Source organism: Microtus oregoni, unplaced genomic scaffold (genome assembly GCF_018167655.1).
Source record: "Microtus oregoni isolate MIOR12 unplaced genomic scaffold, Mior012 000040F_ref0000088, whole genome shotgun sequence".
In the NCBI taxonomy this organism is placed as follows: domain Eukaryota; kingdom Metazoa; phylum Chordata; class Mammalia; order Rodentia; family Cricetidae; genus Microtus; species Microtus oregoni.
The window spans coordinates 12,791,984-12,806,070 of NW_024543207.1; the positions used below are offsets into that span (position 1 = coordinate 12,791,984).

At 46.3% G+C, this 14,087-nt stretch overlaps 1 protein-coding gene across 1 annotated transcript in view; it reads left to right on the forward strand.

Annotated features, from left to right (window-relative positions):
* Ankh (ANKH inorganic pyrophosphate transport regulator) overlaps nt 1-14,087 on the forward strand; it is a 136,996-nt gene that overhangs the window by 80,355 nt on the left and 42,554 nt on the right. Inside the window, exons 3-4 of the mRNA XM_041632101.1 lie at nt 10,066-10,184; nt 13,492-13,575. Coding sequence (XP_041488035.1) covers nt 10,066-10,184; nt 13,492-13,575 — 203 coding nt within the window. The remainder of the gene's footprint in view (nt 1-10,065; nt 10,185-13,491; nt 13,576-14,087) is intronic.

A 14,087-nucleotide genomic window follows, 5' to 3' on the forward strand; every position in this document is an offset into this window, starting at 1 on the left:
TGGGGGTGTGGTTTCAGAATATCTTGGCTTTAAAACAACTCTGTCTACCTGGTGTAAAACTGGCAGGGCACATCTGTTGAGAGCAGTTGCCTAAAGCACTTTGAATGGTACTTCATGAGCCCGCTGTGTACCTTAAGTGTGGCTGGTGGTATGAGAAGCATGAATGCCAGGAAGTAGAGGAGCCGAAGGGTTAGCCTAAACCACTTACCGGCTGTTCATTCATAGAAAGCCAGTGTTTACTCACAATTGTGAGTAATTATGCCGTTGTGAGTCGGAGAGTAAATAGGAAAAGGGCCTTCGTGGTTTTCTTTTCTTCTATGGCATAGAGCAGCAGACAGGAGAGGAAGTCTGCTGGTGGGTGTATTCAGCGGAGCGCTGATAGCCATCACTTCATTTGCACTTAGGAGCTCAGGGAGTGGGCAGGCAGAGCTGGGTGCCTTTCTTTCTATCACTGATGCCCGAATGAGGGTTTGGACACAATTCCTGCGGCTACATTGCATTCGTCATTTCCAAAGTCAGCGTATGTATTGAGAAAATGTCATTTTAAAATAAGGGTCTTGCCTAAATAAGTAAATTAATTCATTTTTGCTATTTTATTTGGACCCTAAATACATCCAACGTCCCCTATTTTAGCCACAGTTATATGAGACTTTGGGATGATAGCTCATGACTGTCTGTCAACTACCAATAAAGAGAAAGACTGAACAAACTGTACTATTGACCGCCATGAGGAAAATATTAACTCTAAGCTTTACCATCTTATCGTACGGTATTGTCTTATGAATCCAAGGCACCTTAGACATGTCCTATAGCTCAGATTGACCCTGAACTTCTGACTTCCCTGTCTTACCCTTCAGAGCTCTGGTTACAGGCATGCACCTCCACGCTCAGGTCACGGAGCAATGGGGATGCACCACAGGGCTACATAACATAAACACAACAGGCAAACATTTTCCCTGCTGAAATATAGCCCGAGCCAATTGTTTTTCCATTTTAAAAATGGAAAATTTAAAACGATAAGATCTTAGATTTAAATAAAACATTCTTTTATCTCACTTATGCTAAATAAATATTTTTGCTACTCTTGACTTTTTTTTTACAGCTAATACTTCTATTCCTTTTACTTCTCTCTTAGAAGTACACAGCAGTTGATTTTGAACCCCCACTGCTAGACTCTTTGTTCCCTGTGCGACATCTCTGGCAACCCCATGGGTGAATCTCTCCCCTTTTTGCTCTTTTGTACCAGGCATCTTTGCACACATTCTTCTCTGCTTCTCCTCGCCGGCATTTGTAATATCTTTCCTGGTCTTCTGTATTCTGTACCGCAGCTCTCCCTCCTCCCAGACCCTGCACCTACCTCCTTTCCTTCCTATTTTCTCATATCAGCAAACGTTTCCCCATAGTGCAGTTTCCTGCTCTAGCTACATTTCACCTGTGTACACCGAAACCCATTTTCACCTCTTAGCGAGGGTGCAGACAGTCGGCTCCTAGCTAGGCTTGTAGCAAGGGACACTGACTCAGCTGTGAAAACCCACATATACTCACCTCTGCTTGAGTTGAGAAGCCATGGGGTGAGCCCTGTGCCATCATCTACGTCAGGGGCTGAGACGAGTGGGCAGCAATTCTTATCATGTACGCCCTGCCTGGTCAGGACATGCCAGCAGGAAAACCATAAGCAGAAACGCACAGAGCTTTGTAATGCCAGAATAGAAATATGCAACAGAGAAATCTGGGCATAAGCTGAGCTTCTCTGTATTCTTTTCTCAGACAAAACTAGACTGATTTTCACCACTTTGACGAACTCGACTCTTCCTCAAATCCTTGTGTGTGTTGTATGTGTGTACATGAGCATATACATGTAGGTGTATGTGCACGTATGTACATGGAGCCAGAGGTCAACATGAATTGTCTTCTTTAGCCCCCACCCCTAACCCCAACACCAACACCATTTTGTCCTGTTTGTTTCGAGACAGGGTCTATTCCTGTACCTTGGCTCACCAATCTGTCTAGTCTGGCAGGCCAGCAAGCTCCACGAATGTTTTTGACTCCCCCTCCCAACACTGGTGCTGTCAATGTGCCCAGCCACATAGCTTTTTACATGTCACAGGCAATCCCAACATGGGCCCTCATGTTTGTGAAGCAGACACTGCGCCATCTCCCTGGCGCAGCTTTACATGGCATTTATAAGGACACCCAAGAGCACAGAGCAAGAGGGCGCCTTTTTTTGAAGGTTGGGCCTGGATGTTCACACAGACTGGCTCTGAAGGGGCTATTATATTAGAATAGGACCTCTTCAAAGTTTTTCTTAGTCATCTATCTAATTCAGTCAAGAATTTGACCGTCTTCTCTATCAGTTTGCCAATGCTGCAGTTTAAAGCTAAAGTGGGGGAGCATTTGCTGAGCGTGGGTGTGGCCCCGAGTTCAGTGCCTCATACTACCAAAGGTGTGTGTGTGGGCGTGTATCTGTGTGTGTGTGTGTGCACATGCATGTCTGTGTTTGTGTGCATGCATGCATGTGTGTCTGCCTGTTCGTCTGTATCTAAGTCTCCAGTGCTCACTTCTCTCATCTATTAATATAATCTACTATTTCTATCTAGCATTTGATTTACAGTTAAGCACTGCCATATATTTTCAGTGGTTTCTTTCAGTTCGTGGCCAATTTTATGGTCCCTTTTCACTTCGCTCTTTGCTTCCCCTGTTGGTTTCACTCTTTGAGATATTAGTTACTGTCCCCAGTGCGAGGCCTTCTTCACATTTGGTAAACGTTCTCATGCACAGAGTTCATCTACGTTTCTGTGAAATGATGTTAAGAAGGATGTGGACCGCTTCACCTGTGCAAACGCACCATCTGTATAATTGGTATCTGTCTTCCTCTTTAGTCCATAATTCGCCCTCCTGGGGACTGCAGAAGAATGGGAGTTAGAATTAACATTGTTTCCCTCCCTTCAGATGGCTCAGCCTCCACCTCTCAGTGTTCAACAAAATGTGTGCTGAACCTCAAGGAACTAGAAGTGAAATATGTGCAAAACACAATGACCAACTACACGCCTCTCCCCAAGTACATGTAGCCAGTGGTAAAGTGTGTGTGTTCTTCAGTGTCCATTTCTAGAGCTCTAGCATGAGCTGATTTCTGCCAGTGAGAGCTTTGAGAGACAGCGGAGTAAACCAAAGGCAAAGAAGAGGACCTTTCGCACCCCAGACTTGAGAGGGCTTAGGGCCTGGTAGTAATAAAACAAAGGACAAGCCCTTGGAAATGAAGAGAAGGTGGACATAGCCATGTGTTTATAACACAGAGGAAAGGGGACAAAGAAAATGAGTCTGGACCTGAATTTAACAGGTATGGGATGACTGCCATGTGCTGGAGCCAGAGTCAGGTAGCCAGCCAGAGCTTAGAGCCTGAGCCCAGGAAGAGATCTGCTGGACACAGGGAAACCAAAGAGCATCAGGGAGGGAAAGGGTGAGGCAGTGAGGAAGAGCAGCGTAGAGCTAGGAAGTCAGGAAGGGAAGTGTGATGGGCGCCTAATATAGATGCCTTTTATATGCCTTTGCCACCCGTGGGCACGCTTGTGATGCCTCAGGGGTATCCACATGGAATAAGGCAGATTTACGCTGTGTTCACATATGTTAGATTAACCAGTAGAGATCGCTATGCTCTTACTGTGCATCTTTAAACCCCATGGCCTCTAAAAATCTTATTTCACATTTAGAAAAATGAGCTGTTTTCTAGCTGTGCTTTATGTCCACAGCGTAAATGGATGCCTCGTTTAGCTAGGTCTCTAAGATTATTTTGTAAATACTGTGTGTCATTCCGTGATGTTTCCAAAGACTGCAGAAACACTAACAATGAGCATGAATTTTAAGAAAGTGACTAACGTGCCCAGTCTTTTTAGTATTGATGCTAATGGTTACTGACCTCCTGGGGGGGGGTCATCTCCACTCAGAGGGGCTTCAAGTTGAACCGTGTCCATATCTGAAAAATTGACTACAGACTTGGCACCTTAGGTTCATCAAGCTGGTGTCATTTCTGGGCACCACTTAGTGCCTACAAGACTGATGATGTCATCTTTGTGCACCAGTTAGTGCCTATAAGAGTGCTGATGTCATCTCTGTGTGCCAGCTAGTGCCCACAAGACTGCTGATGTCATCTCTGTACACTAGTAGGGCCTACAAGACTGCTGATTTCATCTCTGTGCGCCAGTTAGTGGCTACAAGACTGCTGAGCTGATCTCTGTGCGCCAGTTAGTGGCTACAAGAGTGCTGACATCATCTCTGTGCGCCAGCTAGTGCCCACAAGACTTTTAACATCATCTCTGTGCGCTAGCTAGGGCCTACAAGACTGCTGAGCTCATCTCTGTGCGCCAGTTAGTGGCTACAAGACTGCTGATGTCATCTCTGTGCGCCAGTTAGTGGCTACAAGACTGCTCACTGGATGCTCTTTGTTGTATCATCTGTTGTTATTGCTCTTGTCTCAGGAAAGGAAAGAACCTGCTGTGGGTCCTTCTCGTTGCCCGGGCAGTAGCTAATGTCGTCTTCTTCCTTCAGGCTTGTTTTCTGACTTTCCTTTCACTTTTCACCACTGGAGAGTGAGGCAGGCATTCTCTCATCCCTGACAGTTCTGCACATGGGTGTTGGTTTCCAGACATAGCTGATAGCTGGCGCAGATTCCACATAGGCTTTTCCTCTAAGAAAGCTTGGTGGAACTCATGAGGGAAAGATGGTCCCAGCTCTTACTTAGCAACACCCCACCGACCACATGCCATGGAGCAGATGCGTAGACAGCTGGAGCTGTGCTGGATTTGGAAGACTTTACATCTCGAAGTCTCTGTAGCTGTAAAGCCCCTGTCAGCCCCCTGCACACCCACAGCCTGTCTCTAGCTAGCTGAACCACACAAGCTTTGAATGTATGTGTTGGGTGGCTGCCACTCAGCGTCCCCTTGGAGTTTAGTCATAGCTGGAACTTCTTCCTGGAGTCACAGACTGCAGCGACAGGGTTTGCCACCACCACATTTGAATTAAGCCTGGCAGTCATGCGGCAGGTAATATCCCATTGCTTGCTCTTAGCGAACCTGTAGTGAGGACAGGTCACTGACCTGATATTGTAGGTAGTTTTGGTTGAGCCCAGATTACTGTCATCCATTGTGAGTCTTTCTGGCTTCCTTGTTCATGCAGATGGAGGAGCTGCTGAGTGCCTTTAGCTTTCTTTACATTTGTTCCCAGTGGGGAGCAGCTTCACCCTCTGAGGGAACCTAGGGAGCCAGCAGGGGAATTGAACACACACAGGCTCTTATTGTGGGTAACTAAAATAATTTCTAGTAATTTGTAGAATGTTCCTTCTATCTGGTTTAGCTTTTCAGATTTCCCACTTACTCATGAATCACAGACCAGCCCTAGGAAAGGTGGGTGGGTGCCAATCAGAGTATTAGGAATAAGCCATTTCGTTTATTATCTGACAACTCACCATGGGGTCAGGGGATGTTGCTCAGAAAGTGGAATATTTGCCAAGCTCCATATGTGAGCCCCAGTGTGGTGCTGCACACCTGTAATCCTAGCACCTGGGAGGTAGAAGCAGGGGGACCAGAAGATCCGTTACATCCTCATTACAGCATGAGTTTGAGCCCTGCCTGGACTTCATCAGACTTTGACTCGAAATAACAAACAATAAAGAGAAAACAAAAGCCATCCAGGACTTGGTAGCTTAAAAGGCAAATGCTCACTTTTGTTCTACCAATCATGGCTGTCCGGGGGATTCTTCTGGACTTTACTGGACTCGCACCCCTGTGGGCAGTTAAAGATCAGGGTGTGACTTAACCAATATTGAGGGTGCTCTCTGGGGATGGCCCTGTGACCTCTGCTGAGCTCCTTTCCTTCCTAGTCTAGTAGCATTGTCTGGGCTTCTTTGGATGGATGTGGCTGGGCTCCAGCTGTCAGGGTGAAGGCAAGAACATTCTGAAGTCAGAAATCAGAGACACTATAACACTACTGGCTGACCAAAGCACATTGCTGGTCAGCCTCAGGTCAAGGGTGGGCACATAAACTATACAGCATGTGGCAAAAGGAGCCAAAAAGTCATAAAGAACGTTGCTATAAAGGGGCGGGAAGATCTGAGAACACTTTTACAATCCCTTCTTTTGGGCATGATGGATTTATCAATGTTTTCAACCCATAGTTATCAAAACCCAGGTTACATCCTGGTTTTTCACTCAGGAATAGACATACCCTCCAGTGAGAAGCCAATACCCATAGTAATTTACACTGATCCCCACTTTGCCAAGTGTTATACCAGTGAGTCTTTGACTCCCGTACTATAATCTTATATTTAATTGCTTACCATTATACATGGTCCCAGGGTATTGCTCCAAGGACTTAGCCTTATGTGCATCTCCCATCCCTATGCTTTCTGGGCAAACGCTGCCCGGGACAGAATGTAGTTGAGTTTGTTATATATCAGTGTCCCAGTCGTGTGCAGAAAGCTGCCTCCTTCACGGCTGGGTGATTGGCACAGCGCCTCATCTGAATAAGTCATTCAACGCATATTTGTTGAGGCGATTTAAATGTGGTTTATCAGCCATGTAAACACAAACTCTTTGGAAGCAACACATACATTAGAGACCCAAGATGAACGTGTAGGCTCCTACAAAAACCCTCCTAAGTAGGACTCAATGGGTCAGTAAATGGTCCTGGAGAGACTTTTACCCATTGATACCTTAGAAATTTGAATTAGAACAGGCGTTATGCCTGTTGTGAATTTTACATCTTGGAATTGAATATATTATAATGTTGCTGAAATTGATGGGGTCTCAGTTCCCAGAAGATATTCTTTATTAGACTATTTTTCATTAATATGAATATTTCACAGTTTGCTATAAGAGCTGGTAACTACTAGTCCTGCAAGTTTGAGAACCACTGATTGCAAAGGGGATGTTCTCAGTTGGCTGAGATCATTTAAAGGGCCTTCCTCTCTTTGTTTGGTCTAGTTCTGAGCCTCCTACCAGTCCATAGGTCAAGTCAGTGTCGTCCTCCTGCTGTTTGCAGTCATAAAGCCTGTGCCATCTGCTCAGAGGCTCTGTTTAATTTGTTTTATAGCTCTCTCCTCTTCAGGAGGAAGACTAGTTTGCAAAGCAGTCTTGGTAAGGCAGTTGTTAGGAGCTGAAGCCTAGTAAATAGTCATTAGGGACTATGCAAAGCATTTTACACAAATCACCCCAGCCACCAGCTTTGGCTGAGCTGGAACTAGCTCAAAGGCTGGCCCAGGAGGGTGGAGCTGGGGACAGAAGAGATGAGGTGGAAACAGGTCCTGGGATTTTATACACACAGTATCCAGGTGGGAAAAGCCACGAGTTACAATCAGGTTCTTCTCCCACAGAAAGAGTAAGTAAAAAATCTGAGAAAAAAAAATACTGTCTCTGGCCTCCAGGTTTCCCCTTTAGTAGCTGAAAGAGGAAGAAGGAAGGGTCTAAAGCAGAAAGAAGCAAAATAGCCCTTGTGCCCATGAGTCCCAGATGCTCTGAAGCTAGGCCCATGGAGCCAGGCAGGCCCTGGGAGCTGGAAGAACAAGTGTGGTAACTTACATTCCCGAGACAGTGCCGAGAGAAAGGTTCAAGAACCCCACTGTCCTTAAGCTGCCATTAACCCAGATATCTTACACAAAGTCCCCATCTTGATGCTACAGTTAAAATACATTACTGCCAGAGTCAGGGTGCTCGCTTACATTGTTTTCCCTATTCGCAGGTAACAGGTACAGATCACATGTCTTTCTGTCAGCCACACACATTCGCTGCCCATCTTTCCTTGCTGCCACACCTTCCTCGGAACCCAGCTGTAGTCATTAGTTGGGCTGCTGTGTCCAAACACTACAGACCGTGTAGCTTCAGCGACAGAAGTGTGCAGTCTTACAGCTCTGCAGACAGCAAGTCTGAGGTCAAAGTATAGACAGGGCGGATTCCTTCCGAGCACTTTGAGGGACAGCTGCCCTCTGCTTGTCCTTTGGTTTTGAGACTTTCCTGGCAGCCTTTGGCATGAGACTGCATTGCCCAGTCTCTACCCTCACAAGGATTTTTTTCCCTGTGCATAGCTGTCTTTGTATCCAATCTCTCCCTTTTCACAAGGTCACTGGTCATATTGGGTTGAACACCCACTCCAGTATGACCTCATCTTATTATATCTGCCATAGTCCTGTAGCTACATTAAGGTCACATTCTGAGGTCCGGAGGTTGGGACTTTGATGTTTGAACTTCAGGGAGACATGGTTTGCCCATGTCACTATCGTTCTGGCCCTCAGCCCTTCCCATGGTCCCCAGCGTCGGCCTTGTAGTCAAGTCTTGTCCGCTGGCTTGCTCCATGGACTGTAACCTTTATCAGGGGATTTTCGCTCGCCAGCTATTCATAGCAGGCCCCATGCTCTTGCCTGTGGCATCGCTGACCTTTCCGTTCCAGTGGTTTCTGCCAGAATAGGGACGCTTGTATGGGTAGGTCAAGACTCTCCTCGCAAGACCCTGCACAAGTGAGCATTTGCCGATGACATAAAAGCACACACAGAGATAAATAGCAGCAATGATAAAGAGAAAATGTCCACGGCTCTGCCCCCAGAGTAGATTGTGTGTGGGATGCAGGATTCTTACTTCCTGGCTTTGTGTTTCCATCAGCTGACCGCCGGGCTGGTTGTACCGCACTGCAGACCAGACTAAAGCTCTCCAGCTGCCTCCCAGGGTCAACTCGGGCCTCCTGTCTGCGCCTCATCTCTGTCAGCTTCTGATCCAGATGGCAGATCCAAGCATAGCTGTCCCCTCCCCGCCCCTTGCTGTGACAGTCTCATGTTCCCCGAGCTCCTCTTTTGCTTCAGGGTGTCTTCTCCCTGGGCTTCTCTTCTGGCTCCTCGGTGGCCTTGATAGACTCACCGCTCTCCTCACCCAACACCCTTGCTCACCTTTGCCGCTGTCACCTCAGACCTGACTTGTTCTCTGGACATCAGAACCATCTTTGCTCCTTCAGCTGCGTGCCCACTGTAACCTCTGCAATTCCCAGTGATACATTTCAGGTTCCTAAAAGTCATTTTTTTTAAGGTCACATTACTACAAAATCCCGTGTGACTCAAGACCAACCCTGACAAAGGAGCGTTGTCTCCATTGACTGGCTTGTGTGGTGATAAGTCACCCCCCAAACTCCAACATGGGGGTCTTATTTTTCCCCTGGCTCCGTTGTGAATTCAGAGTTGCGTCTAGGTGTCACATGCATGCACGGCCGTAGTTGTGAGAGCGGGATGTGTGTGGTAGAGCCCCTGTAAAGCTTTGAAGAACATCGGCAAAAAGCCTTGAAGAACATCGGCACATTTTTGTCTTAACCGCATCTGTGAGCTCAAGCCTGCAGTCTTTGCTGGTGGCATCTGTCGGGATCCTCCATGCCTCCATCTTTACCTCTTATCTGTTGGGCTTGAATATGCCCTGTCTATATGTTGGGGTCCCTCTGTGCTTCACTTCCACACCATTACCAGTCTGGATGCAGGAGGACTCCCCAGATACCCTCTGGACATCTCTTTCTATTACACAGACAATTTCCAGTACCGGACACCCTCCTCCCAAAGCAGTGGCATTGCGCACTGTCAGGTGTCAAAACTTGTGCTGAAAACAAATGCTAAGTTCCAGAAATTTTCTCTTTGTAAATACCTAATAAATTTAAATATTTAGCTTTGGCTATTTCCACCGAGCAGTCAAATGATACCACAGATGCACAATAGGAAATCGGGTAAATCAACTCACTGAGAGTCGTTCAGTGAGTGGGAAGACACCATTCAGAGTTGCTCTGGTTTAGAAGGGAGTGGGCAGTCTGACCTCCTTAGGTATGCGTGTTGAAACTCACATGCTTACCAACATACCAGTAAAAGTACTGGGTAGCCGGCAGCTCTGCCCACCCACCGGCAGAAGAACGAGATTCTGTGTGGGTCTCTGATGGTGTTTTTTTGACTTCTCTACAACAAGCAGATGTGACATTTAAAATTGTGTTAAGTGTTTTCAGCAAAAATCATGTAAACTAGCTTTTTCTAAACACCATGTCTGTTTCGGTCCCTTGTAGCCTACAGTGACTTAGGGTACTACATCATCAACAAGCTACATCATGTGGACGAGTCCGTGGGGAGCAAAACACGAAGAGCCTTCCTGTATCTCGCTGCCTTCCCTTTTATGGACGCTATGGTAAGCAGAGAAACCATGTGCTTTCCTTTTTCTTAACAGCTGAATATGTTCATCATAGAATTCCCTGTTTTGGGCATTTTTTATGTGTCTGGTTCAGTGGCAGAAGAGCATTCGTGTTTCTGTGCAAGTGAGCGTCTTTATGTCGCATATTATAGCTGTTCCCATTAAACAGAAATTCCACCTCGCCACACCCTCTCCCAGAAACCATGCGCTACCTCCCGTGTCTATGAATGGGACTATATTAAGACCCCACTCACGGGGACCCAAACTGTGTTCATTCTCTCATGAGCGGCTGATTTTATTATAGATAGCATCAGTGTTCTCTCTGTGCTACAGAAATTGTCAGGATTTCATCCCTTTATGAAGCAGAATGATATTTCCTTGTCTAGATAAAATTCATTTTGCCTATGTGTTCATTTATATCCTTCTCCATGTTGGCTACTGTGAGTAAAACCACGGATGTGAGTGTACAAATATCCTTTGAGCCCCTGCTTTCAGGTCTTTGGGGTCCACGTCCAGAAGTGGGATTGTTAGATTGTCTGGTAGTTACATATTTTTTGAATTTTTGAGGCGCCGTCGAGCTCATTCCCACGGCAGCTGACCATTGTCACTTAGACTGTAGGTGGGTTCCAACGGACCCTTGAGCTTTAACCAGTGTCTCATCAATTTATCATAATTATATATATATATTTATATAATAATTATATATATATATTTATATCATAATATTATATATATATATCTGCCACAAAGCCTAGCAGGCTGCAAGAAAGCACAATTGGAAGTTTTGATTCATTTGTTTATTCTGGTTGGTTCAGTAGCAGGAGATGAGGCTAGCTTTCTCATACACTGGCTGCCCATGTGATGCAAACCTGCGGGTTTCACAACTTTGCTTCTCCTGAACATTCTGGTGAGCTGTCATCACTTAGTCACCAGGCTTACGACACAAAGAAAGAGCTGTCATGAATCCTATTGTCAATGATCGTGAAGACAAGGCTTTGTTCTTTTCTCTTAGAAATAGCTATAAAGAGACAATACAAAATTAATATTTAATACCTAGCAATAAATTCTTCCATTGGCTCCTCTGTAAATTACCGTCAGTGGGAAAATTGAGTCGCCTGTGACCACCTGCGCCTGAATTTTCCTCTTATGACTTTGGCCAGCTGTGCTGCCTCTGGTAGCTGATGCAGGTGAACCCAAAGATAGTTCACAGGGGCCATGTAGTCCCCATACCCACACTTTTACACCAGAACCCGGTGCATGTAGATGGCTTCATCAGATATCAGAATCAAGTCTTGATGCTGAAAAAGTTAAGATGGAACTGGATAGACTGAACCTATGATGTCACTCTGTCCACCCAGTGAACTGGAAGTGGGGATCTAAACAGAGAGCTGTAATTATACAGTGAATTCTGGGAACTCATGACTTTTCATAGAAGGGAGTCGCAGACTCTTAGATGCTCTGCCTTCTGTCCCTGCCAGCTGTTTTTCTTTGCCACAGCACCATTTTTAAAGCTCAGTACAGGCTGAGTTTCCCTCATCCCAAATCCCAGATGCTGACTTCTCAAAACCTAAAGCTTGCTTAGTGTCGCCACATGTGGGAAACCGTACATTCATGTGTGAGACTCTAGTTCATGTCCCACATGTGGGAATCCGTACATTCATGTGTGAGACTCTAATTCACGTGCGAAAGTCTCTTAAATGCTGTATAAATTTACTGTCAGTCTCTTTGTATAAGAAATACAAATTTTGTGTTTAGATCTTGGTCTCAATTCCTGGTTATCTGTCTGTCTGTCTCTCTATCTATATCTATTTGTCTATGTATATGTACACACACACACACACACACACACACACACACACGAAACAAAGTCTGGAAGAATTTAAAATCTGTAACAACTCTAGTCCCAAGTAATTTGGAAAGTCAACAACACAATATTGGAGTATCTGTCTTGATGAGTTTCTCCTTCATGTTTTACTCATAAATTCTTCTGAAGGCCCCAGTAGAACAATGAAACACTGCTAATAAAAGACAAAATGCCGAGCATTTGTCAAAAGCAATCATCTCACCTCTGCACAAATCTGCACACGTGGGCATGCACACGTACACACCTGTAGCACCATCGTTACAGTTTGGTTGGGGAGATAATTGTTAGAGGTTAAGAAGTTCCCCCGCCCCCCATGGCATTAAGACAACAAGGCCACCTACGAGGTGCTATTCACAAATGTTATCTACGCATCTTTTAGACATTTGACACCTTGGGACTCCAGAGCCGGGGAAGGAAGTAGATGAAGCCACTGTGTTCCAAATTCTTGTCCCAGACCCAAGGACTTGCCATTGCATTCAGCTCAGACTCCAAGTCATTTGTCTCTGTTCTAGTTCGCTCTCTATTGCTGGGATTAAGGCCATGGCCGGAAGCTGGGGGAGGAAAGGGTTTGTTCCTCTGACAACTGCCAGTTGCAGTCTGCTGCTGAGGAAGCCAAGGCAGGAACCAAGCAAGCAGAGACCACGCAGGAACACTGCTTACTGCGCCACTTCCTAAGGCTTTTTCAGCCTGCTTTCTTGCACAGCCTAGGCCTGCTGGCCAAGGAGTGGCTCTGTCCATAGTGGGCTGAGCCTTTCCATTATCAACTCTCAATCAGAAAACTCCCCCCAGACGTGACCTGCGTTCCATTCTGTTAGAGGCATTTTCACCGTTGAGGTCTCCTCTTCTGTGATGACCCTAGCTTGTGTCAAGCTGACAAAAATCTAACCAATACAGTCTGTTGGTCCAAATTGGCCGTTTAAGAGGTAAGATGTGAAGTTCTTACCCAGATCCTGCTGTGAGCATCCATCTCCACACCTGCTACCCAATGACTTCCTTCAGCCTCCCTCAAACACATGCAGCCAAGTTCAGATCCTGCAGTCAGTATCACCACATAGTTGATGTCAGTTTCTCAGAACCACCTTAGGACCCTTGCTCTAATGTACTTTCTGGAAGGACAGGCCGTTTGGGGATCACGACTCCAGGAGATCTTGTGTCTCCACTCTTGGTGGTTTCTCTGCTCCCAGCAGTGGTGACCAACCCATCCGTTCGGCATACCTCCTGGTTAGTGCTACTGAATGATTGTGCACAGTGACTCATTCCACTCAGAACCCAGCGTGGAGCTAGCCAGCCACTGGATGAAGTTATTTTACCAGTGAAAGGCTAATCAAACCGCTGCTATGATTTTTGGAGTGTATTTCAGGACTACCTACTACGCCATAAGGTAAGACACACCATAATCCCAGCTGTGCCTCTCACTGAAAATTCTGTTCTTTCTGGCAGGCCTGGACCCACGCTGGCATACTCCTAAAACACAAATACAGTTTCCTGGTGGGATGTGCCTCCATCTCAGATGTCATAGCTCAGGTAACAGTGGTCCCTGTGCCTGTCACAGCTGCTGGGAGTGGCCGTCTGGCGAATGACTGGACCTGAGATGTCAAAACCGTATTTACAGTGTGTGGGGGTGGTGCCTCCCAGTGTGCAGCTCCCATCAGATATGGCTTCTGATAGTGGCTGGATGAGTGAGGAAACGTAGCATCCTGTACTCAAAGTCCAATCTCGTACGGTCTCGCTGGGATGAGGGTGGTACAGCTTTAAAGGAAGTGCCTGGGAGTTGAACCATTGTCTTTAAAGTGTGTGAGTGGGAAGTGATTAGTAAGGGCGCTGGCGAGGTGGTGCAGTCCATGAAGGGCCAGCTATGCAAACATGAGGGCCAGAGGGCAGTGCCCAGCACTGGGTGTTTGTCTGTAACCCCGGCCCTGCGGAGGGGAGACAGCAGGATCCGGAGGCTTGCTGGCCAGCCATTCTGTGAAGCAGCGAGCTCCAGGTTCAGCCCAGGTTCTCTGGCCTCCACATGTGCACGCATGTGTAACTCACAC